At 36.2% G+C, this 25,446-nt stretch overlaps 2 protein-coding genes across 8 annotated transcripts in view; both read right to left on the bottom strand.

The window, feature by feature from the left end:
* LOC106165620 (neurocalcin homolog) overlaps positions 1 to 25,446 on the bottom strand; it is a 74,363-nt gene that overhangs the window by 28,776 nt on the left and 20,141 nt on the right. The gene's annotated exons all lie outside the window — the stretch shown is intronic.
* Positions 845 to 24,201, bottom strand: LOC106165618 (neuronal calcium sensor 2). Of its 6 annotated transcripts, none has more exons than XM_013543874.2 (4): positions 24,012 to 24,201; positions 8,604 to 8,768; positions 5,134 to 5,406; positions 845 to 2,919 (listed from the first exon to the last, which is right to left on the bottom strand). In XM_013543874.2, exons 2-4 carry the CDS (start codon positions 8,718 to 8,720, stop codon positions 2,722 to 2,724), a joined length of 588 nt encoding a protein of 195 aa, XP_013399328.1. In that variant the 5' UTR covers positions 8,721 to 8,768; positions 24,012 to 24,201; the 3' UTR covers positions 845 to 2,721. The 6 variants fall into 6 exon arrangements, with proteins under 6 accessions (XP_013399328.1, XP_013399339.1, XP_013399331.1 ...); XM_013543885.2 differs by lacking the exon at positions 24,012 to 24,201 and adding an exon at positions 21,493 to 21,511; XM_013543877.2 differs by lacking the exon at positions 24,012 to 24,201 and adding an exon at positions 19,838 to 20,042.

Genomic DNA, 25,446 nt, shown 5'->3' with positions numbered 1-25,446 from the left:
ACACAGTCCCACAGCAATATTATTGTACATCAAACATCTCTCTATGCATATGGCAGCATTAGTAGAACAGGAATAGTTCTGTAATCCTGGCCGTAAACTGTGTTCTGAAAATCAATGTGTGGTGGGAGACGAAAAGGCGCTCAATGACACCCTAACATATGGACATTCACTGTGACCATAGGCTACTATGTTTCTGCTGATGGTAACCAGTTCATGTATGTGTAGTTTTAACATATCTTTGGGCACAAATAAGATATCAATTTTGATCAAATTGCATCCAGAAACAATTTTGCATTGAATCACACCCACTACAGGGCGGATCCACAGATATTTTCTGACAGTCTTCCAAATAATCTTTGTTGATCCATCCATTTTTGACAATCTTCCATCAGAAAAAATTAGATACCCGTCAATGTAATCTTGAAAATCTGACCAACTTCTGGAAGACCCAGAAGATGGCCTCAATCCACCCCTGCACTATTTAAGAAATATCTGTTGTTCAAATAAGACCATGGTACAATAAAAAAAAAAAAAATTGATGGCATCAAAATCAAACAATGTACTTGTATTTTTTGTGAAAAAATTGGCAAAAACTTACAAATACCAACCAAAGGAAATACACATTTCATCTGAATTTGCCCAGTCTTAATCAGAAGAACCACATATCTGGGTGGCGCCAAATTTTCGTAAAAACGTAACAGAATCTGATTCTGCTTGGAAATAAGATAGAGACAGTTTCTTCAGATATAGTATTCAAGTAAAGTTGCACTGTAATGTTCAGTGACAATGCCTCCATGGGTCCTAGACAAGGCCAAAGTTTTGAAAATAAAAACCAAGAAATAAGGATGGTTATACTGTAGTTTTTATTATACTGAAAGATGTGTAAACTAAGCTAAATTGAAACTGGACTACAAATGGTCGACAGGATGCCAGATGTGGTCTCTCCCTGGCATCAATATACTAGATGACATCTTGAAGTATCTGCTAACAGTACGACTGCCCTCACAATGTTCACAGCTGAATGGTTTCTCATTTACACGCAACTTGATGTTTACATCTCCATGGCAACTAACTATACAGTGCCACACAGCCAATTTGAAGAAAATTGATATTTCTATATATGTAAGGAATATGAATGATATAGCTTTATTTTCAAACCAATGTGCCAGATATGTTTTTGTCATCTTCAACTCTGATGAAATGGCACAACTGATATTCCTTGTATACCAGCCATGCTGTCTTTTTCTTCTGTGTTCTCTTGTGCCATTTTGTGGGCTGCTGCCATCATTTCCTGTGAGTCTGGAACTCTGGACCCCAGTGCAATCCAGTATGCCTGTTATTATCTATACCATCTTATAGTCAGAAGACTTCCAGGCAGCTTAAAATAGTCAAGATTCACAGACAGTGCATCGTGATCTGCTTATCTATCACATCTTTCAGCAAAAGGAAGCTGTTGCAGCTAATTTATAAAGAAATATCTTAGTCTAAAATCCCTTAAGTTTTACCCTAAAATTCAAACAAAGGTAAGCATCAACTCTGTTACCAAGAGAAAGGTTATACACTGTTAAGACATCTCCAAATAATTCAAGACAAGTTAAAATAACTTGAGTTAATTGACAACATGATGACGTGTTCCTCTAGCTAAAATCAGAACTACCTACTACAAGTAAATATATATCTATATATATTTGCACATAAAGCAACAACTTATAAACACAACATGAATGTTTCAAGGTATGGTCTGCAATGTGTTATCAGATGCTGCATATGTTAGATTTTCTCCTCTCGTCACATGTCAATAGCTATAAAACAGTTTTTTATGCGAGATCTTAAATGCATTATTTGTCCTCCTTCAGTTAACAAGAGTCCTATTCACTACCCGCCCATCTTTTAAATACTTTCAATAAAAACTAGCCATATTGCTTCATACCACTCCCTGTGCGTGCTACGCAACACTTATCCATTGTTTTCAAAAGTACATGTAAGTTGTTATATGTCTACATTTACTACTACATACAAGTCACAACCACAACATTTTTAAAAACTGGAGTCAAGCATCCATTATACCAGTAAATTCATTGGAAAAATACCTAGAAGCTGTCAGTTTTGACCTCTAAAAGAACACTAACTAGCCTTCAGCCAAATATGTATTGTTTCTTTTTTTAGAAAACTGAAAAAAACCCTACCTGTAGTACAGATTTTTTTCTACAAATAAATCTGTCTTAAGAACATTATCTTTTAAAAACAACCTTCCACTCACTTTTTTAGATTGTATTTGTCAAGCTTAGTGCGGTCTTCTACATGATTGTGTTTGCTGTGACACTCATTGTGCTTGAACAACTACCACATTATTTGGATCACTACATCCATCAACATTCTCATAAAAGTCAAGATAACATTACAGTTAAGAGGCAGTTTTCCACTAGGATATTTTGTGTTGTCATTAACATGCTCCTTCTAAGCAAACCCTATCAGTTAGATGTGATGCTTTAAGTGAAGCTTACATAATAGAAGTTGGTTACAACATACATATAAAATACAAAGTAAATTCAGTCATGGACAAAAAAAAATGGTAGAAATGGTTAAAATGGCTGCTGTTGCAGATGCTTCCTCCAGACTGCTCTGTTGCTCTTCTTTCATTAGTAGAATGTTAATATCTGTGCCAAATAATGCTCATGTTTTGCATTTTTGCCTGCTGGCCTGATGTTTCTGCTTGCATTCTTATTTTAAGCCGTCTGGTCCCTTGGTATCTGCCGTGAGCATCCTGCACAGGAATTCATCATTCATGCATCCATTGATAAACTCATCCTTAGTAAGGACACCATCTTTGTTTATGTCCATCTTATCAAATATCTGGTTGGTGCGATCTTCTGGTGTGTCAGATTCCACTCCTTCGTGGCCAACCATCTTATAAATTGCCTAAAAATAGGAGAAGACATCTATAAATGTTTAAATTAAAACCTCCCTCGGTATGCATATTATTTTTCAAAGTAGATGTTTGCTCCAGAATAATGGCTCTTACTGGAAACATGTATGGAATACTAATATAGAGCAACAACAGCAGTTCGCATTAATCACACAACTTTGACTTCATAAAAAAAAGACCCAGCTGAATCTCAAATTCAGCCATATTTGTTATTACTTGAAATACCCAGGCATCTTGCCCTTTATTACTAAAAGGTTTTTCATCTTTTAGTCTGGGTTTGATTTGCAGATGGAGACAGATTAATAAAATACCACAGAATGTTCAATTTACCCAAATACAATACAAACACACTGCCAGGATTTGACTAGACTTGATGATGAGACATCTTAATGTAAATTCTTACGTTTCACATTTCAATTCCCAGAAGTTTTATTTCATAAAGGAAAATATTCCTACACCTAGGAGATGCACATTTTCACATGCTTATAGCATGTTTGTGTTACCAATGGAATGCATTTTCCTATTACCATATTCTATTTCCAACATTTTGCATTTTTTTCCTTTGTATGAAAAAAAAAAAAAAAAGAATACATCTTTTTTGCTTTTGGCCAAAATATAACAGCCATCTAGACAAAACATGACAGAAGCCCCTGAGTGCAAACCCTGAAAGACATTTCAGATCATTTTATCCCAGAAGTTACTGCAGCAGGTAATGAAGTAAACATATTAGGAAAAGTTGACTGCTTTTACACAAGATAAAGTATTGACATTCTATTATCTGTTCTATCACACTGAAATGACTTAAGCAAATAATTATCTATAGTGCACTGGCTCTCGGAAATTTGCATCATTCCAATAGATTTATCCTTTATGTGTTTTAACAGGAGAGGAATGGGGTAAACAGTGCTTAACTGGTAGAAATAGTATACACAGAGCTATCCAAACAGTCCACTGTGTGAACATACTAACATATATCAAAACATTAAGATTAACAGCAAATTGAGAGACTTGATTAATCCGTATCTGAAGCAGATGATGCGATCTCATTTGCATGTTTAAGACCCCAGAAGTAAAGTGTCTGTGACAAACTAACATGGTGACTGAACATGGATGCAATATATTTCAATCTTTCAAGATGTTTAAGACATATCTTTCAAGATGTTTTAGATGTAACTTTATACAATTAACAAAATATTTGAGCTTGAAAAAGTAAGAAGGTACCTAATTCCATCTATGGGTTAGAGATAAAAAGACTTATTGGGTTATTTCTCTTGCAAGACTGGTTGGATGGAGAACAGTCTGTACCAAAACTTTTTGAAACAATTTCTTGCTTTTCCATGAATCTGCAGATTATCAAATCACCACTTAGGGTGCATGCCACAGAAGTTCTTTTACACGGAAGTTTACATGTAGATATGTTACCACCAGCAATACTTCATGGCTGGACTTAGGGACAATTCCCAGACCCTGTCGTACTAACTGTGGATCGATCTATCTCTGAGGGGATTCTCTCTAAATTGCAATCAACTAAGTAGCTTTGATGTCTGTCACATCTACTGAAGCTGCTAAGGAGTAATTAATTATCATCAAAGCCACTTAAGCTGAAAGCAATTTAGAGACAAACCCCTTGGAGATGGATCGATACTGTTAGATCAATCTAGGTATGGGAACCCAGTCTTATTATCCCCTGTATAGATTAACTAAGTGCTGGTACTTCATTCCTGAGACGCAAGCAGTGTAAATTACTCTGAAAATACTTTGTCATATTTGAACTGCTATAATTTTCATCTCGGTGGCCAAAATTATCTGCTTCTTTGGGGGCAATTTTCAGTGAAGGGCTGTTGAAAATGAACACTTAACACGTCAATGACAATAGACCCTAAGTAGGGAAGTGCCACCTGAGGAGTCCCCTCAGACCTAACATTGTTTTTTCATTGAATTAACTCCCGAGACTGCTTGCTATATATCCAATTACACTGACATTGAGCTAATGGCTCTTTTTCTTCCAAAGCAAAATGACAGAAAACATACTAAGTACACTGGGAGAAGAGAAGCTACTGAAAAGATCGGACATGCTTCATCCAAAGTACATTTCCACAGACAAGGATGCACATTCAGCCTCCTCTTTAGTGAAAATACATTTAGATGAAGCAAATCTTGTTCTTAGCCAATCTAGTATTTAGTAAACTATTTACAGAAATATTTACCCTTATAATCTGCACCATCTCTTTCTTTTCTATTGTTCCGTCTGCATTGATGTCGTACATGGAGAATGCCCAGTTGAGCTTATCTTTGGGCTCTCCTGATGAAGTGATATTGATAGCCAATAGGAATTCACTAAAGTCAATTCTCCCACTATTGTCCGTATCAAAAGTTCTGAATACATGTTCACAGAATTCCTCCGCGTTACCACTGGGGAAAAATTCAGAATACACCTGCAGGAACTTAGTGCGACTTAGCTGTCCAGTAGGACAATCTCTCTGAAAAGAAAACAGATAATGAGAAATCAGTTTATCCATTTATAAGAACCCTTGACTATGTTTATATCTCTTCAAATACACATTTATTTATGATAAAACTGACTACATAAGTGATTTTATCAAACTGCACAGAGTATGTAACTAAAGCTACTCTACTTAGACCTACCAGTTATCTAAGCAATAAAATTAGAATAAGTGTGAGAAAATTGACTGCATGCAAACATTCAACCCAAATAATAGGTTTCACCTTGTTGCGTGACAATTATAAAAATTACAAGTAGCACAATGAAATATATCGTGTTGGGCAGTCATTTTTGTTGGTTTCTTCTTTCAACCTATGCAAATAGTACAGAGGTCATTTTGGTGCAACTTGTGAGCACATTAGGTCCTTTTCACCTAGTGAGTACAATTTTCTGGACTCAGAAATACTGCAGTATGAACATGAACTGAGCCATACTGCAGTATGAACATGAACTGAGCTATACTGCAGTGTGAACATGAACTGAGCAATACTGCAGTGTGAACATGAACTGAGCTATACTGCAGTGTGAACATGCACTGAGCTATACTGCAGTGTGAACATGAACTGAGCAATACTGCAGTATGAACATGAACTGAGCTATACTGCAGTGTGAACATGAACTGAGCTATACTGCAGTGTGAACATGAACTGAGCTATACTGCAGTGTGAACATGAACTGAGCAGTACTGCAATATGAACATGGACTGAGCTATACTGCAGTGTGATCATGGCTCAAGGATGGACTCAGAATTTACAGAAAGCCAAAAATTTGACTATGTTCCAATGGATTGTATGAACTTTTGTTTACAGTATGATATACAATACAATAAATTTTATGTTAGTTTGGGCTATATCATTAGCAGGTATTCACCAACAGAAATGAAAAAGACATCTATGAAATGATAAGCAGGGTCTAACAAGATCCACATATCTGTCTGCAAATCATGGATTACTTCAAGATGGTATAAGAAAAAACTTAGGTTAAGATAAACTAAAAACAGGATGGGCAGAAAACGAGCCAGACAGTTGATTTGCAGGGCATGGTTAGACAGCATGTTGTACAAAAGTTACTAACACAAGTTTAAGCCTTAGTTATGACGTATAAGTGCCTGTCAGAAAATACCAGTCCTACATCAGTCAGTTAAAGCCGGATTACTAATTATATGTAGTTCTACAGCTTGGTATGATATACAGCACTGCATGATGTAGAAGTGGATAGTCCTTACGTAAGCAGTAAAAGATTTGTTAACAAATGGATGGGGAGCCATACCACACGATATTGATAAATGCAAGGCAGATCTGAACATCTTTCAGTGGAAAAACTCTCAACACTTTGTGTTAACACTTACTGGCTTTTCACCCAAAATTGACACAGTGAAACAATCTGCTATCACCCAAGCAGCAGAAAATTTAATCAATAATCCTGTTCAATCATCAATGGTTCCAATTTAAAATCTGATTACGAGTTTCCCAGATGATAATTTACACATAATGAGCCATATATAATATATAATATATACAGGGAGTTGTGTGATGTGTGCATATTTTCTTATCTTTATCTATAACAAAACAGATATTTATATCTATATCTATAACAAAACAGAAAAAAGACATTAATGCATGCTCTCCCACTATTGCTTTCTTGCTCTCTCTCTCTCTCTCTCTCTCTCTCACACACACACACACACACACACACACACACACACACACACACACACACACACACACACTTAACAAATATTAAATGGATTAGAAATATAAATGGTTGCACAATGGAACTAATTTCCCAAAATGGGCCTAACTCACTTGATTAATATCTCTAAAACCTTGCCATAAAAATCAATAACAAGAAGCTGCATAAAACTGAAGACGTGCATTTTCAAAACACAAAAATATAAAATGATGAAAAAGTCTCAGTTTCATTCAAACTAGGGAATGGCTCATGACTCTAAGCTACCAGATTGCCTTTACAGATATGCCCTAATGATAGTTTCCTTCAAATACCGTCTTATATCATTTCTCACAGATGTTTGTTACACGGGAAAACAGACAAGAAGTTATATGTTTTGTTTCAACATTTCAAAATAAATAAGACATGACCTATTTTAGAGATATATATGAAAAGACAGCTTTGCCTCTTGTGCCACATGCACAACCAAAGTTAATCCACTAACTCTAACAGATCAAATATGGCCGACCCACTTGAAAGCTTGCCACATAATCCCCCTGGAAAATCTCTTCAATGTCTATTAGAGGATTATGCTGCAAGCTTTCAAGTGGGTTGGCCATATTTGATCCGCGGATCTGTTAGTCCATGGATCAACTTGCTCTGAATACACCCTTATAATATTCTTATTTGAGCGTCCTGACTTTCATTCCAATTTCAAATTTCCAGAAAAGTGACTCACTGATAAAGAGATTTGGAAACCAATGTACAACTATAATCTCGAATTTATTACCAAAAATGTTCAACCAAAATGTTCAAAATCAGCATCAATAATATATTCTTTCCTAGAACCTAATCATTGGCTCACAATGAAATAACAAACATCCCACAGCAAGCTCAGTCATTAATTAATGTATGCAAGAATCCTGTATAATATCACTGGTTCATATGAAACTCTGAGCTGATTCCTTATTATTACACATAAGTGCAGGGTCATTGAGGATACTAGTGTTTATCACAATGTTTACAGATGCACTGAGCTGATTTGAACTCTTTTTTCTTTTAAACAGAAGGTCTGCATGAGAGAAACTAAACATAAGAAAATAAAAACAATCAAACACAGGTGTGGGTTTTAGATGCACCTGTTTCTCATGTTCAGGTAACCAAAAAATATCAATTTTCTTTTTTTTTTTTAAATCTTAAGTGTACTGAAAAAGCTTTCAATTTCTGGTAAAAGCTAGGTTTATCACCAGTTCACCTGACCTCATGAATGTCTTGCTTTTTGCAGCTATCATTTTTGTGGCTGTGTAAATTGTTCAGAAGAAGTCATTTCCCCATCATTTCCTTCCAATCCCAGACAATTCTAAGATCAGTAAACAATGAAAAACATCACTCATCACAAAAATATAGGCATTACCGTCATCAGGATATGATCTTAGCAAGGATAGCTTTATATCTCATCAATTACAATGTGCCATTTTTCTTAAGACAAAACTAAACAGAACTTACCAGAAACCCCTTGTGCCACTGCTTTATCTGCATTTTGTCAAAATTGGTGTTTGCAACCAAATAATCTACATCCTCTTTTGATAACTTGTTCTTGTTCTTGGATTTAGAATTTCCCATTGTGATTTATTTTTTTAAAAATAGTCCTAGTTTCAGTGATCTTCAGTTCTGAAATGATAAAAAAGGCAGGTATACAGGTATGTATTTAGTATATCACATATGCAAGTGTAGGTACTTAACGTGCTTAACTGTTAACATTTCATGTTGAATCCATATACTTTACCTTTGAGCCCATCATCTTAATGTGCCACTGTGCCAAATTAGATGGGAGTGGCCCACTATTCAACCAAATATTCTCAACTGTTGGTCTATTGGCTTTTGTGGAGGTTAAAAATTAACCATAATATGGTTAATGTCATGTCATGATGTCACTGTTTAATTTGATATTTTTATTCCTTTTACAAAGAGGTATTACTCAGATTTTCTAAAGATAAACAAACATCTTTATCAGTTATATATGAGTATTTCACTATTTTGCCCATAGTTGCATCTACTTTTTACCTTAAATCTCTCTGACCCCCCCCCCCCCCCCCCCCCATAAAAAAAAACTATCATTACACCTCTTGGAGCAAACTGGAAAGAATAGATGTGGCAAAAAGCTTTACCATAAAAGATATCAGGGAGAGAATATATGGCCATGCACATACCTAGTTAATAATTATTTGAAAGTGCTAAGAAGAAACAGACAGGCATCCAAAACACTATAAACTATTTTCTTAATGCTAATACCCATGTCAGCTGTCTCTCATACAAATTGAAACATTACCAGCTTATTGGTACAGATTACAGAACTAAATAAAAAAAAATTCACTACTGTCCTACAATCTCTCTTTCTGCATGCCTACAGTCCTGGCATATCAAGTATTTCAACATGTTTGCACCAGTTTGGATCACAACCTCAGGGGAACTATTAAAAAGAAAGCAGCTGCATATTTAACCCAAACTATCCTAAAAAAAATCAATATGAGATAATGATCACTCCTGTTATAAGAGATATATATTTTTTTCTCGTGATTTTCATTTCCGTTTCCCAGTTAATTACTGTTCTACTTTTGACTCCAGAACGCAGTCGATGAAAATTTGTGTTTATACAATTACCCTAGCCTCTTGAACAGCATGTCCTTAATTAAGTAGGGAAGGCTTCTTGTAATTTTTTTCTAAATAAAATACAGTACAATAATGGTGACTTTCATGTAACCACACCCCTGTCCTGCCTATATAATATTAAAAGTGATATTCACAACTGCCCTAGGTTTCCCTTGTCCAAGCAAAACTGTCCACTTATACATTTCTAATTTGACCATCATCCTTTTTATAGCTGGATATTTCAGGGGTATCTAGGAAAACAAGATCACCTTCAGCTGAAATGAAACTCGGGGTAATCAAACACAGAAATTTCACATGATTTTAGAAGTCAGTCCCTTTTCACAACAGGGGCCATTTCTGTCCTACTGGGAAACTTCTGGTCCCATGGCAAAAAAATGGAAAAAATATCTTCAAAGAGCCCCATTATCTGCCATGTTACTGCAGTGGTTCACTAATAAAATGGAATGAACTTACAAAAGAGGTCATTTTCTAAACAAACATTACACCTTTTCCCCAAAAAAAATGTCCAGCCATGTGCCTCCCTGTATCAGCACCATATATCAAAACTTACCCCAGAACCTCCCTAATGTATAAATGAACCATTCACTATTTTCCCCATTGGTTTTTATTAGGGGTTGACAGCTAGCAGCAGTAAACAAGGTTACTAATTCTGTTTTATCAATAATCTCCATTGAGCACAGCTCCTGGAATTCTACTCCATAAAGAATACTTGTCGGCTTCTTATCTCCCCATGCAAGCTTGGACAAAATATAATAACTCTGTCCACTTAGCTGCAGCAGCAGCTGTAATGATTTTCCAGGTAACTGCTGTGCTATCCATCCATCCTCTGACTGCTTTCAACCCAGTCTGTGGAGCACTACTGGGACCCAATACCCATGTGGAAACGTGAACAAATTAAATTAATTTTACTGGAGCACGGGGAATCAACTCAACGTCTTTAAGGCTAAATGAAAAAATACAGATATCACCAATAACTGCCTTGTTAGTTTGCTACATCTGTGTTAACTGTATAGGAGAACTGAATGAATGATGCTTTCACTCCAGTCATCAATTGTTGCCATATGTGATGATACAAGAGATGACAGTGTTTCTTACCTATGCTACAGTCAGTCAAAACCCATTAAATTTCATACAAGCCTAAAAAAAACATCAGACTTGATAATAATTTTGGAAACCATCCATTCTCACCATAGCATCTCTAAATAAGGTGTGAAGATCCTTGCTTACTAAGCACACAAAATTTTAAGCAACTCACCAGTATTTCAATAATTTACCACTTGCCTAGTATCAGCCTCATTCCTAGGGAAAGTGGGTCATCAATAGGCATATAAGAGAATACTTCAGATAATGCTTCTAGGAATTGCTTTCAGGCAACAAGCTGAAGCACACGCAAGTCAAAATTTATTCTTTAACTGGTGCTAAGCATCAAACTGCAAATGTGCCCTTTCTGTAAAAATGAAATAAAAAAGATTCCACAGAGGATGCCAAGTGCGTTCTCATTAGTATGAAATTACCCCTAAGATAATCAAGTTTGCTTCCATTTATACCAAAGTAGAAACATTACAAGCACTTGGTTCATTGCCTCATTTGGTTGTTCAATCTAAGTTATTGCATTTATATATATATTTGGCCCCACTGTTTAATACAGTCTAAGAACCTGTATAGAATGACTAGTCAATTAAGCACCCAGGAGATAAACATGTTATGCAAAGTAAAATCTATTCAGTTAGATTCCCTGTAATCTCCTCTGCATTTCTTGGTATCACATCTTGACTGGCACGAAATAGAGAAGAGACTTTATCCACTCAGTTGACATTCAAGACTCAGATAACAAGAGGCCCTCCATTTAATCAAAGCGTCAATCTACCTCGGAAAAACTCTAAAACTTTCACATCATCATGAATCATACACTTAATGGTTGATGCAGTAGAGTCAGCTTAAGGTGTGTCACAAAAAGGAAGGTCACAGCAAATGATTACTAATATTTCCCCATTTCACATACACAATTTTTCCTCAGCACAGCTAAATGATGCACTGCATCATTATAAATGACACCTTTTGGACTGTAAATGTGCTAATATTCAATTATTCCCTGTCAGCTTAGAGTGATCAGATTGCAGTAGTCTGTTTTCCCATCTTTTTCAATTATAATCTCTTAAATGATGTTTGGTGTCTCCCTGTAATGGACATCTTGCCTATCTCAGACACCATTATACAAACAATTTTTCTACATCAGGAGTTATTCAACCAAGAAAGCAAACAAAGCCGAGACACTCAACCTCTTCCAACTCCCCATTATTAACCATATCAATAATACAAACACTGCATTGATGATGGTGGTAGCTTGATTATTTCCCCCGGTAATGATAGCTTGGCTCATCAACCTTTAGAGTGCTGTTTGTATTGTACCAGGCTTGTTAATGAGAACATGTTATGTGTACAGACATCAGGCCCGCCTTAATTTGTAGTCAGTAAATAGCCAACCGGTCTACACACTGTTGCTATGGTTACAGCATTTATAGCAATGGATATTTGCCAAAATATTACACCACAGCTACTTCCAGTCTTGATTATTATTAGTCACATAGTGGCGTAGGCAGTTTGTTGAGGTGTAGCATACCTGGTCCAGTAAGCAACGGGGCTGGACATTGTAAATAATTGATTAAGGTGTAGACCACCTAGCTGACACCAACTGGGAGCTATCATAAAAGTCAGCAGGGTTTCATCACAAAGTTGCCAGGAATCAATGGAAGAAAACTGGGGAGTCCAATCAGATCCATCTGCTCTGTACTCAGACAGACAGAGAGAGAGTTTCAGGAATGGTGAAATTTTCCCTAAGGTATAACAATGCCTTTGAAAACTGCTACAAACCTAATAAGTATCAAAATACATGTTCCCTTTTTCACGTCTTGGTTGAGATGCCCCCTTTGGGTATAGCAGCCATTTTGAAGGGCATAATGCAACGTGCTTTGAATGAAGATATCAAAGGCATTCCCATTCATCAGGCTGTATCTAACAACATTATGCCAAGCATTCATAAATCTGCCTTTCTCTGACAGCCCCAGATATTCATTCAACAATATCTCCATGATGCACACACACACACACACACATACAAATTGCTGTATTCAATAAGTCTTGTTCACTTCCATGTTAGAGTTCATACAACCTAAATTCAAGGGGATAATCTTCATCTTTCAAAAAGAACTTGCTTTTTTATCAACTATTGTGACAAAGTATTTAAAATTACTCTACTGTGAAGACAATTAACTATTAAACATACCCACCTGCTTGATTGTATATAATTTTTTAATGATTTGTTTCACAAAATAATCAGAGTTCAACCCTCACAGCATCACCTACCACTATCTGTATTTTACCGAATGCCTACGTACTGCTACCAAACCTCAAACCACCTCGTTTGCCTTGAACACCACCTATGTGGAGAGCCCTTCCATATCCAAGTCCACTACACTTCAACAGTTGAATCTCAGGAGAAGGTGACCAGCCAACTGTTGCCTGTGACCACTGCCTTCTGACTGCGCAGGGCAGGCAGGCAGAGGATATCACGACACTTCCCTGCACAAAATGATGGATAGGCTTGACAGTTTTCCTCTTCTGACCTTCAACTGTGGCTTACTCAGTCTCAGGTGGAGGGACCTCAGCCACCTAAATATTTATCTGTTTTGTCTCTACTTTCAATTAACTACTTACTTAGGACTCACTTTGTGCTGGACATCATGCTGCTTTTACCTCAATAACACAGCCCTAAATGAGCTGTCCACATGGTTGCAAGTGGGGATGTGAATAAATTTTGTAATTCATACTACCTATCATATTTCTCTCACAGCATAAAGATGAACACCAAAAACAATATACTGTAAGCGTATCTCTATAGAATTGGAAAACAGTTTTGTTCTACCTTAATTTGTTCCTTCCCTTCTGGACAAACAGTTTTCCTCTTTTACATCAGAACAAGTCTGAATTCCAAAAATAATTCACTCAGCCTTTTTTACGCCCACAACTGTTATAAGTCACTAAAAAAGAATGTCCACCCAGTTCTTGATGACAGAAATGTCTGTGACTGCTATCTGCTGCATTCAGCCACCTTATCTAACATGGACAGCCTGCAAACAATTATGATCTATAGCAAAACTAGGATCAATAATCACCAGTCGCACACACGTTTACTGAAAGCTTGAGATGAGCCAGAGTGGGCTCTAATGTCACTACACACTTCATCAGACAAATGTCAGCTATTACCTGAAAATTCTGATGACATTTTCTTACGAATTATGGAGAATACCTCTGGCTTTGATCATACCTATTTGGGGCCAACTGTTTTGAAAGGGGCCCACATACCAGGGTTTGTCACATGTCACTACATCTATCAGCATGATAATTGGAGCATTAATATCATGTTTGCATGACAACCAGGTAATAGCTGGAAAGAGAATGTGATCACAGCATCAGAGTTAGAGATCTGAAAGATATTTCAACTTCCATTTCTGGCTTCCTGTGCTTTTAAATACTTTATCAAAATGCTGATAAAACATGAAACAGAAGTAGCTATATCTCAACCAATACACATGATATCAAATACAATACATGCACTTAAATTTTAATTGGCATTTTCTGTAGGTACCAGATATTCATATTTCCCCTTTTTTCATTATATTGCACATTCATAGTTTTATCTGCTTTCAGATAAAGTGAGTTTATCATCACATAATGAATAAAAACTAATTTAAGTCACTATCAAATGAAACTCCAGTTTTTACAGACAATGGTTCTCCTTACTTTTTAGCATTCTACTTTTTATACTTTTTACCATTTCCTGTCCATGTAAACTGTTTCATTTATTTATTCATTCAACCATTCATTTAGAGTCTTTCATATCAGGCTTTTCCCTTTTTACTTGCCCTAACATGTAAATAGGCTATAGGGGGTTTCCTATCTTTCACATATTTGCTTCCAACTGTTTGGAGCTGTCAAAATTAATCCAGTTACCTGGCCATGTCAAGTGTGGCAGCCTGCCTCCATTTAGATGACTCTCTTACATAATAGCCAGGTTATTTATTAAGTTGTCAATCTCTCAAAATGGCGTGAAACACAAACAGGGATGTGAAAACATGAAACTTGATAAAGTTGTGTAGTTATCCCAGAGATAAATTAAAAAAAAAATAAAATAAAATAAAAAAACAAGTTAAAAAAAATTAAACCAGAAAAAAGGGCTCAAAAAGTGATAATGTAAAAATAGCCTGATTGGAACTTTTAATTCAGTTTTAGGTGGGGAGGGTGTGGATGGATAAGATTCTTCCACCATTTCATTCATAACTAGTGTTTCCAATGAGAAAGAAGCCAGTGGACAGGCAGTAAAAAAAATCAATCATTCTTTCAAATGAAGATAAGGAGGAATGTTATCTGTATTTGAACCAGCACCCAAATATGACATAACTACTAATGTATCAATTCTGGCTGACATTTTGAAATGATTATACTTCAATAAGATCCAGTCTCGTAATTCAACTGCCAGCACTAACTGTCCTATATATCAAATAATCGTGCAACAATCACAATATGATTGAAAATAAATCATTCTAATAATAGATAATATTGTGTTCAGCACTTACATAACTGCTTCAAAGCTATATCTTTCAAATGTCATATCATATACAGGTTAAATATTTAGAAGTGAATCTCACTTATACCACAACTATGCTAACAAGTGCCACACCTTCCAGGCTGCTGACATAACAGTACAATCTGCTGCTATATATCTCACTTTTATGAATGTCCTGCTATTTTTCTATCTTTTATCACCTTTAAATCCTAATTTCCTGACAATGTGTATATCATCTTAAATAATAAAAAACCACAAAATCATACTGTGCCTGTTCATATAAACAGAATTTGCATTATTTCAATTACACTGAAAAAATACTATTTCAAAAGCCTACATAAAACGTACTCTTCCGTGACAACCCAACATAGTTTTAAAAAATCAAGGACCCCACCCTCCATGTCAATGTCAACAACATGTTATCACAATTCATCAATAATGACAGTGACAACTCAACCACAAAGGCAATGGGACACGTCCCCCTCATTTAAATATGAAAATTACACTTCTGTAATCAATTAACATACTCAATTTGTGGATGCCAAGAAACAAGATCAGCCTGCCTGCTTGCCTGGCTGTCTGTGTGTCCGCCTGTCTGTCTGACGCCAGAGGAATAGAGATGTCACCTCTACAGGTATCTTGTCACTGTCGTAGGTGTATAAATTCTCACCAATCAATACTCCCGAGCCATATCCACCTGGTGTTCTTCACCTACTGTTCCTAACACCATTTGTGTTATTCAGCTGCCGAGCTCTGTTACATATCAACTATCATGATACAAATAATCATCTGCCAGTGAAGTTATACAAAGCCATTTAGATAATTCATCATATGCCTTTCTCTTAACATGTCATTTTATTGTGTAAATACAGTCTAGGAACGGAACGCATTCACCAACAAGTACTTTCAGCATATTTCATAAAAGCATCCTCTTGTTTTATCTAAAACCACATACCGTATTGCCTTGTTTCTTATATTTGTTTTCCACACCTTTCTTACACATCCTGCATCAGACAGATTAAACATTAAAGTAACTGGGTGATAGATGGAGGTAACTATGTCACAGGTTTTCTGGTGATGTTCAGAGGTGAAAAGTGATGGCATCTGGCGTAAATACAGACACATACATATAAACACTTAGCTATCAACGTAAATTAAGATGTCCTTTTTTATTACTATGGATACCCATTTGCTAAATGAATTTACATATCAAAAATAGCCGATGTGAAAGCTGGACTAATGGTATAATACTGTTAAAAAGACAAAGTGTAAGATTACAAACACACATTCTTATCTCAAAGCACATGAACCATTTCTTGTTGCACTTAATTAAGGGCAATTGATACTTTAAAAAATTTTTTAACAGATAATATGCTTTGAATAATTGTCCCCAATCATAATCTTATCTATTATCTCAAAAACAAAATCTCACACCCTGTCCACTTTCCTGACAGAGCGTCCCTGTAGAACCTGAAAGAATGGGGGACTTTGGGTTAAAGTTTTTTTTACTTCTTATTTTTCTAGATTGTTAAAGCCTAGGTCCCAACCGAACGTACAGGCTGCTACGTGTGGTCTACAGCCAAAAAAATGGGGAAAACGTGGGAGTTTGTGCGTGAGGAGCATGTCCATCGTGCGACTTTTGGAGGACACAAACAGCACGTAGAAACTTGATCGACAGCTGCTACGTGCGATCTAGCTACATCCTGGCTGGACGCAAGGAATCTAAAAAACTGTGCGTCCAAAACGTAGTTGGGACCTAGGCTTCAGGCAAATATTAGACCTCAGGAAAAACCAGGGTTTTTGCCTGAGAAAACCTTACCACCTACAGACCTGTTTAGCTGCATAACAGGTAAAAATTCTCACCTGAGACCTACCTTTAGCTCACCAATGATTATTTGTTCTAATGCTTTATCAAATGAATATCAAAACACCATTAGCAATTAGATCCATGCATTAATGATTAAGAAAATTTTAAATTGCTGAGTGACCCTAATGATGATATGTCATATTAGCTTACATGCAAATAGGATCAATACTTAATGCCATTAATATGCATACTTGGTGTTCTAAAATTATGTCTACCTGCTCCTAGTCATGCGCACATTTATAAAAACACCTGTTACATTAAGAGTCAGTCCATTCAATGGTGATAGAGTACTTCTCAAACATGTAACATGTTCATAAATTGATTTTTTCTTCATTTTTTTCCACATCTTATTGTATGAGCAAATTTATCCAATACATCATACCAGGGATTGTGCTCTAATGCTGTGTTGGCTTACTTATAAATAAAGAACATCAAACACAAATGTTCAATATAATCACCATACTACCCACTAAAACTTGCACATTTTAAGATCAAAATGTGGTTTTCACATTTACATTACTTCAAGACAAAGTGAGTTTATTACATTTGAAGACTGAAATGATTATCAACTTGGGAGCTTCTTGGATAATCAAGTCGACATGAAGACAGACAGATAAATTAATCCCTCTTATGTTGGATTAATCTAGTTCTTTGAGTAGTTACATGTAACATAGTTCCTTCATGCAATGGTAAGATTCTTTTAAGCGGATGTCTTGTAAGACAGAAGTAGCTGTCAAATGGTTTATAGACTTGACTGTAAGTTAACGAAGGCACTGATTGATGTCTATTAGCTGTAATAAACAAAAATATCCCATTATGCAGAATTGCAGAGTACTTTACTGAAACTAATTCCATTTATTCTCCTCTTAACATTGTTTTGCAATTAGCATTGATTTTTTTCCTTGTGCTCTTGGAAAAACATGGTTCAACCACATGATTTTGATATTCTCTTACAAATGACACCAGTGTCAATGATCAAATCAAAAATGATCAGGTCCATAACACCATCAATATGCACATTTGGCCAACTGATGATCTTCTCGTGGATGTAAAATAAAAAAGCTCCAACAGCGTAGACATGTAACAACATCAAATGGATATGCAAAAACAGCACTACAAAACATAGTTGAAGATGCTTACAAAAGTAGGCAATCATGTTACAAGATGGTAAAATAAGAGTATCTTGTCACTTTATGCACACCTACACTTCCGCACAATTACTATTCATTTTGCTTAAGAAATGTTTTACTGCTCTGTAATGATTTAATGACAAGTAACACTGCTTATTACATCTCACCCACTTGGCACAGGAATCAATGAATCAAACCATGCATTATCAATTCACAAACCAACTGTTAACCCTGTCAAATCAGGCAGAAAGAAGCTCATTTCTGTGTTGCAGAGCTAATATCATTAAGACTGACCAGTCCCCAAAGGCTTGAATCAAGAAAACAGATGGTTTCATGAAGAATAAGAAGTAATATTTTGGATATTGACTGGTATTTATATAGAAGACCCAAAGCTTAATCCAGTTGTTCAGTGTTTTCTCCCTGTTATACACAGGAACACATACAAACATATATGTACATATATTATTTAGGGAACATTGTTTTATTGAAAAGCTATAACCAATGTCCCTTTAAAATAAACCATAATCTAAAAAACCTTTTACTGAGTATATGTGATACCCCCCCCCCCTGCTCCCTAAGTCATTAAAAATTTCAAAGAAAAATTAAGAAAATAATATTAATACCATGTTAAGGTTCTTACCTCTGCAAAGTTTTGCTGAATATGATTTAAAATTCTATGAGCTCCAAGATACAAATATGCATTTCAAACGGGATAACCTCTACAATAAGCTAAAACTTTGAAGAGAAAGTATCCAACCATTGCTTCTAACAGGGCTGTAGTTACCCTTAGCAACCATAAAAAGTTTGCATCAAGGAGTTTACAAAAAAAATTGTATTGGTGCTAATTTGCAGTGAATTTGTTAGAATATAAAATATCTTTGTGTAAATTTGCAAAAAAAAAGTTTACTGCAAGCCTGATATTTTGCTAAGGATAGCAATTTAAAAGGGGGGCAGGGTCTTTTGCCAAGAAAGTAGACCTACTTTAGTTTAACAAACTTGAGAAATGGCACAGAAATCAGCTCAAATATTTGAGACAGCTGAGGAGCCTTTCCTAGCCAAAAGGGCAGTTCCTTCCAAACCCCTAAACCCCCTGCCTAGAGGCTTGTCTTTCATTTAAAATTTTCTGCTCTGTGGTTACAGAAATGCTGGTGGTTTTAGATTAAACACATTATCCATAAGTCACTTCTCAATATTCCATGCTCAATTTATTTCTCCAGTAGGCAATTTTGGCCTTGAGAAGAGGTGGGTCCCAGTCACAGTGGTAAGGCCATTATGGTGACAATGAGACCGTCTCACAAAATGATTAAAGTGGAAAATCTCCCTCAGCAAAGACTACTAGGAATTTAAGCCAACTAAATTGCATCTCACAAAGAATGCAAACTTATAAGCAAATAAATGCAAATTATAAAGTTGAACTGAAAGAGAAAATAGTACACATAATGTTGCTTACCTTACTACCAAGTTAACAGAATCCAGAAGTAAAAACTGCAATTACTGCCAATCCAAAGACAAACGTCTATTTTTTACCAGCTGTTTTCCTATGTCACTAGCAGCCAGTCTTTTCCAGAAAACTTGTTAAGAATGTTAAGAAATTCTACAGATACAAATGATTAATTATTCATCCAAGTGCTGCACAGTATTTCTTTTCCACAGGCTTGCTGGTATATGACAATAGTGTACTACACACTTCAAAGCCAGACGGTAATTGACACATGACACTGACAATAGTGTGATCAATTAAAATATCAGCAGTGTGAATCTACCATGGTGACTGCTGATTCAAGATCTTTCACCTCAGCCAGAAATATCAATGTCAGAACTTGGTGATAAGAGTGCAATTAGCATTCAGATGACTACCTAATTAGCTCTCCTGCTATAAACATAATTAGTACAGGTAATTACAAGATCCTTTCAATGCTTGAATGATGGGGAAAACAACTAACTGAGACAAACCAAGCAGTGTATAACAATATCCCAAGGCAATGGATACAGCTGGGTAAACTTGAGAATGCCTCAGGGCTAAGTAAGAAAATTCTGGGTCACTACTTTAACTTCTTGATTACAGAGGCGTGGCACTTCTCGACTCTGAACCCTGACTGGCCCAATGCAGGGCTTTTGTATAACTTGTGGGATTTCCACATGCTCTCCAAGTTTACATAAACCTCCTATAATACATCTGCTATTAAGATTAAATCATTCAGGAGCAATAAATCCACATGAACATGATATTTAAGGGGACTATGGACAGAATCTATCAAAAGTAATTCCTTATCTGCATGGGCAATTTGGTGGTTTAGACCGTCACATCATTGATTTCCATTCAAATTAAGCTTTTCTGAGGGGCATTCTGGTGGGTCAATAATGCTACCATATTGATGCTCTAAATCTTTCTCAGCTAACTTCTATTCATCCCAAGATCTAACCTCCTTCCTTTAAATAGAAATGAAGGAGGAGGGGGCATTTTGCTGGAGATCAATAAATACTGTGACCACAGCAAAGTCAAAATCCATGTTATGGTTGAATGACCTCCTATTAAAGGAGTAAAGCCCTATCAGCAAATAACCTTTTCTCTTGTAAATAACCTAGCTTCTATCTTTTTTCCGCTGTCTATTTGGTTGAAAGTTTGGTAATAAATATAAGTAGTGAAATCAGATAAAATATTCTCTGTGAACATATTCTGCTATGTGCATCAAATTATCAAACAGAAACCCGTATTGAGCACTCGGAATAAATAATTCAGATAAATACATATATAATGGATCATTTTCAGAAACACGTAACATATACCATATGTCATAAGATCATCTGTAAAAAGGGCCTGTATTCACCATCAATGCTGCGACACCCTGTATAAAACACTAGTAAAATAAAGGAATATTTTTATATACAATCTTGGCACATAAATCACTTTTGTCCACACTGCACAGATGGCAAAACAAATAATAAACATATATAAAAGACTTTTGTTCCGGCTTGTTTGTCTTCAAGGTATACATACTTCACAATCTACACGATTTAAACTTCTTCATAATCTGTTTTTGACTTAAAACCTCAATAATTCATGTTTTACGCAGCGTTGCACTGAACCACATTGTAAAAGCACACCTTGAAACCAGCCTCAATCTGTTCCCAGTTCGTCAAACACCAGGTATTTCTGAGACATAATCTAAATGGCCAGAATCCCAGTAGATACACCATTTAAACCATGAGAGACTGCTTTGAATGGCTGCTACCTGGTACTAGGGTTATCATGGCCCCACATTCATGCAGGTGGAATTATGATAGATTGGATAGATGGATGCACTGTTGCACACTGTATGCACTAATGGCTTCTAAAAGCTAACCCTAGCTGTTACATAGTGGATAGAAATTAAGCAAGGTTAAGGTCCTCAGGTCCAGCTTTGTGATTACAGAGTGGAAAGAATGTGTTCTCTTCACAACATTTCATAAAAGTTGTTTCCTTGAAAGATGCGCACATCTCATCTAAAATTTCATCTTCCTTTCAAATATGACTGAAAAATCTTTCTTTTTATTTTTTATTTTTTGCTCTGTTTTGACAGTTACACTATATCATGTCCCAATAAGGTATCACCTGGATAACTGTTAGTCAGGTAAGTAACCTCGAATCATTTGGATCAAAATAAAATATGAAATATTATAATTGTTTAATGTGTCTGCTCTCCACATTTCAACTTAAGTCATTTAAAGTCATTTTTGATCAGAGACAAATCAATAATGGTTCACCCGAAGAAGGCACCTGTTGGTCCAAAACATTTAAATTACATTTATGGCACGGGGTTTAAATCCACAATGAAATGGACTAGTGCTCTGTTTTATCCTGGGTGAAAGACGACTTAAAATTATGACCAACTTTTGACCCAAGTTCTTTTGTGAAAAAGGATCCCAGCTATTGTGCAATTCCAATGCGGGTCTTAACAACATAATCTTCCAGTCAATGGCTACCTGTGAAGTCGGAATCGCCACAAAGTATATGGTTTGATGTTGGAGATGATGCAGTGCATACTAATTTGAAGTCAAATTAACTTCATCTGTGGTATTTTTGGCTCAGCCTGCAGCCATTCATACCATAATAGTAAGGTGTAACAATTCTACAGATCATCTCACCTTTATTATGTCTCACTAGGAAAATATGCAACCTATACTGTTGTGCAGAGAAACTCATGTAACCAATAAGAAAGCTTATCAACATCTGTATGTACAAAAGGTGCTGATCTGCCTCTTATAACAGGCCACAATACCATAGACAAATACAAGTGTTTTGTTTTTTTTCTATTATACCAGTGCCAACTCCAGCCCATACTTGAGTTGCCACAGAATACTACGTAGTTCTTTCAATCATGTTCTTACTCTAAAGGTTCCCTGGTAGGCTTCCCAGTTCAAATGCTAGGCTTTCACTCAATATTCACTCTCACATTTTTTGTAAAAGGCCAAGGTGTGTATCAGATCCTACACAAGATTTCTGGTTTGAATAAATTACCTGGCTAATTTAACAGATAGGAAGCTGCACAAGCACAATATGGCACCTGATTTAATTTGTCAACTTCAGGGTATATACATTTCTGTCCTCAATGCCCTCAAGTTCTCCACACTCTCGTTAACTTAATTAATGGGGACAGGAAAATGGTCATTAGGTCTTCAGCAAATTGTCAAAATACCTCCAGGAATGTTGTGATCACCTGAATTATTCAGGAGAACAATTAGAGGGGGACTGATACATAGTTAATCTATGTAAATATGGCATCAAGCTCTACTACCACCTATCAGTTTACACTTCATTGAGATTTGACACCAACATATCACTAAATTTCTTCTTTCTCCAAACAGCACAAAAGCATCTGTGTTCCAAATGGTTCAATACAAAGCATAGTTAATGCTATAAAAAATCTGCTAATTACGTGGGTCTACACTGCTCCTACATTAGTATGACTGCTCAAGGACCTTGCTGAGGGATTTAAAGCACGACAGAATTTAGCATACATTTTACTTTGTTGCCTGTAAGCTACTACTAACCCTTTCATACATGTATTCTGATGTCACTAAGTGATCGAATGCCAGAGTACTGAAAGCAGGAGCACTTACAATAAAGTTAGGTCTGCTCTTTTTGGTGCAAACCACTTTTGCTGGCTCGGTTCACAGAAATCTATGTAATAATAATAATCTTGACATCAGACAATGGATTAAATCCCTCAGTATCCAATAATTTGTTGTTAAGACAGAGGGTTACATTGGCCATCTTCGGTGAGCTTAACATAATCAGACTGAGACGAGGATACAGTTAACCCAACATGGCTGAAAACATGCCTGAAAACCATGTGACACAAAATAACCCTTACAAATACTAATGCTTTACTGCCTTAACATGACATGAGCAGTTGTCAGTCTCAGAGATGAGAATTCCCCCATCTGATCCATAGTTTATTTGACAAACCTGTAACAACCCATAGCTCACCACCACAGCCTTACCACTGAGGGTACATGTGCCAGCTTCCCTTGCACATGTACAATGAAGGGCTGCCATACGTGACCACATAAACTTTCACCTGGTGCTCCTTAATCCAAGCAGATAAACAACCCCATTAAAGAAAAATAATTCTTATACTCACAGAGAGAGAGAGAATAAATATACTGAGTTACTGTCGCCGGCTCTGCTAAGCTGTCCTTGAAGATATCCCAACACCTGAAGTGACACGGTCTACTTTTCAAAATGCACAAGTCTCCAACAGTGTTATGCAACAGCTAAAACAAAATGACTACTACTCCTGTATGGGACCTGTTATTGGAGGGGCCACATAACAATACACAGCCTCCCTTTAGATGTGTAATTTCCGGTTCAATGCATGTCGTGCTTAGTGGTCAGTGGGTGGGAGATCAGGGGGGAGGTAGCTGGAACAGCAGCCATCTACATAATAACAGGGAGGGTACTTTGAAGTCTGTGAGCGTCTATAATGTCACCTTAATATGTTCTATGGATGCTACATCATCTGAGACATTGTATCCTGTCAGACAGTGGAGTAACTCAGAGACAGGGCGTTGACCACTCATTTCTCATCCAGGTGGAACATATTGAGGGACTCTTAAATGTAGAGCACAGTAAATGTGTTGACTGGGGGTCCTGACTGTACGAGGAACGCAGCCATAATTTAGACTTATCAAGTATAAATCTAATCTACAAATCAACAAAATAGCATGCGTAGTTAGAAATATTAAAACATACACTGTTCCTATCTGCATCTTTGACTTCAGTAATTTTTTCTAAATCCAGACTTAACTTTTTCCAAACTTGAAAAAAAATGGCTCAGTTGATGTACTGCTGGGGGTCAGGAAACTGCCAACAAAAAAATCTGATTTGCAATTTAAATTAGAAAACAATTGTCTACATTATTCTGCAAATAAATGCTATTTGTAAAATACCTTTGGGAAAACAAACAACTATATGGTTAAAGTATTCTGTACAAATTATGTATACATTGAACATCACTCTACCTTGAATATTTGATTTAATAAGGGAAACACATGTATCAGCTTCCAGTCCTTCATAATATTAATCTAAAAAAACATCTTATTTGGTATATTTACCTTGACATTCAACATTTGGCTTAAAAATATACAAAAATGATTTGTAAAACATACCTATAAATAAAGCTGCTTCCTTAATAATATTCTCTTTTCTCTACCAAAATGGCAAGCATTTCTTTAAAAAAAAGTCGTCAACTGTCTTTCCACTTCCGTGCCAAAACTAGATATGTTCTGCATGAAATAACATTATGCAAATCTGAAATACTTGTACACATGTGGCGCGTAGTATGCTGGCTCCAAGCAAAACTGCAGAGCTCTAGCTATCAACCATACAATATCCACATCAGAGAGCACCTTGGAAAGTAGTTAACCTTACAGATGCTTAATTAAGGTTGTAAATGGAATCTTATGTGAGTTATAAATTATCCTGGTCAGTTTGACAGTTCTTTTTTTCTCTCATTCTATCCCCCCCATCCCCTTTCTCCCTCAACCTGTCAGCCAGCCAATTCCCATATATCACAG

Source organism: Lingula anatina, chromosome 1, assembly GCF_051362555.1.
Source record: "Lingula anatina isolate TDL-2025a chromosome 1, LinAna3.0, whole genome shotgun sequence".
Classification (NCBI taxonomy): Eukaryota; Metazoa; Brachiopoda; class Lingulata; order Lingulida; family Lingulidae; genus Lingula; species Lingula anatina.
The sequence above is the reverse complement of the archived record's forward strand: the minus strand, read 5'-3'. Positions and strand labels throughout refer to the sequence as shown.

What these genes read in the sequence shown, in the direction of transcription:
- LOC106165618 (XM_013543874.2), bottom strand. Translation starts at nt 8,720, where the DNA reads ATGGGAAATTCTAAATCCAAGAACAAGAACAAGTTATCAAAAGAGGAT. An exon ending in AGTGGCACAAGGGGTTTCTG is followed by an intron (nt 5,407 to 8,603) that starts GTAAGTTCTGTT and finishes TTTTCTTTTCAG; the next exon opens with AGAGATTGTCCTACTGGACA. An exon ending in AGATGGTGCAGATTATAAGG is followed by an intron (nt 2,920 to 5,133) that starts GTAAATATTTCT and finishes TCCTATTTTTAG; the next exon opens with GCAATTTATAAGATGGTTGG.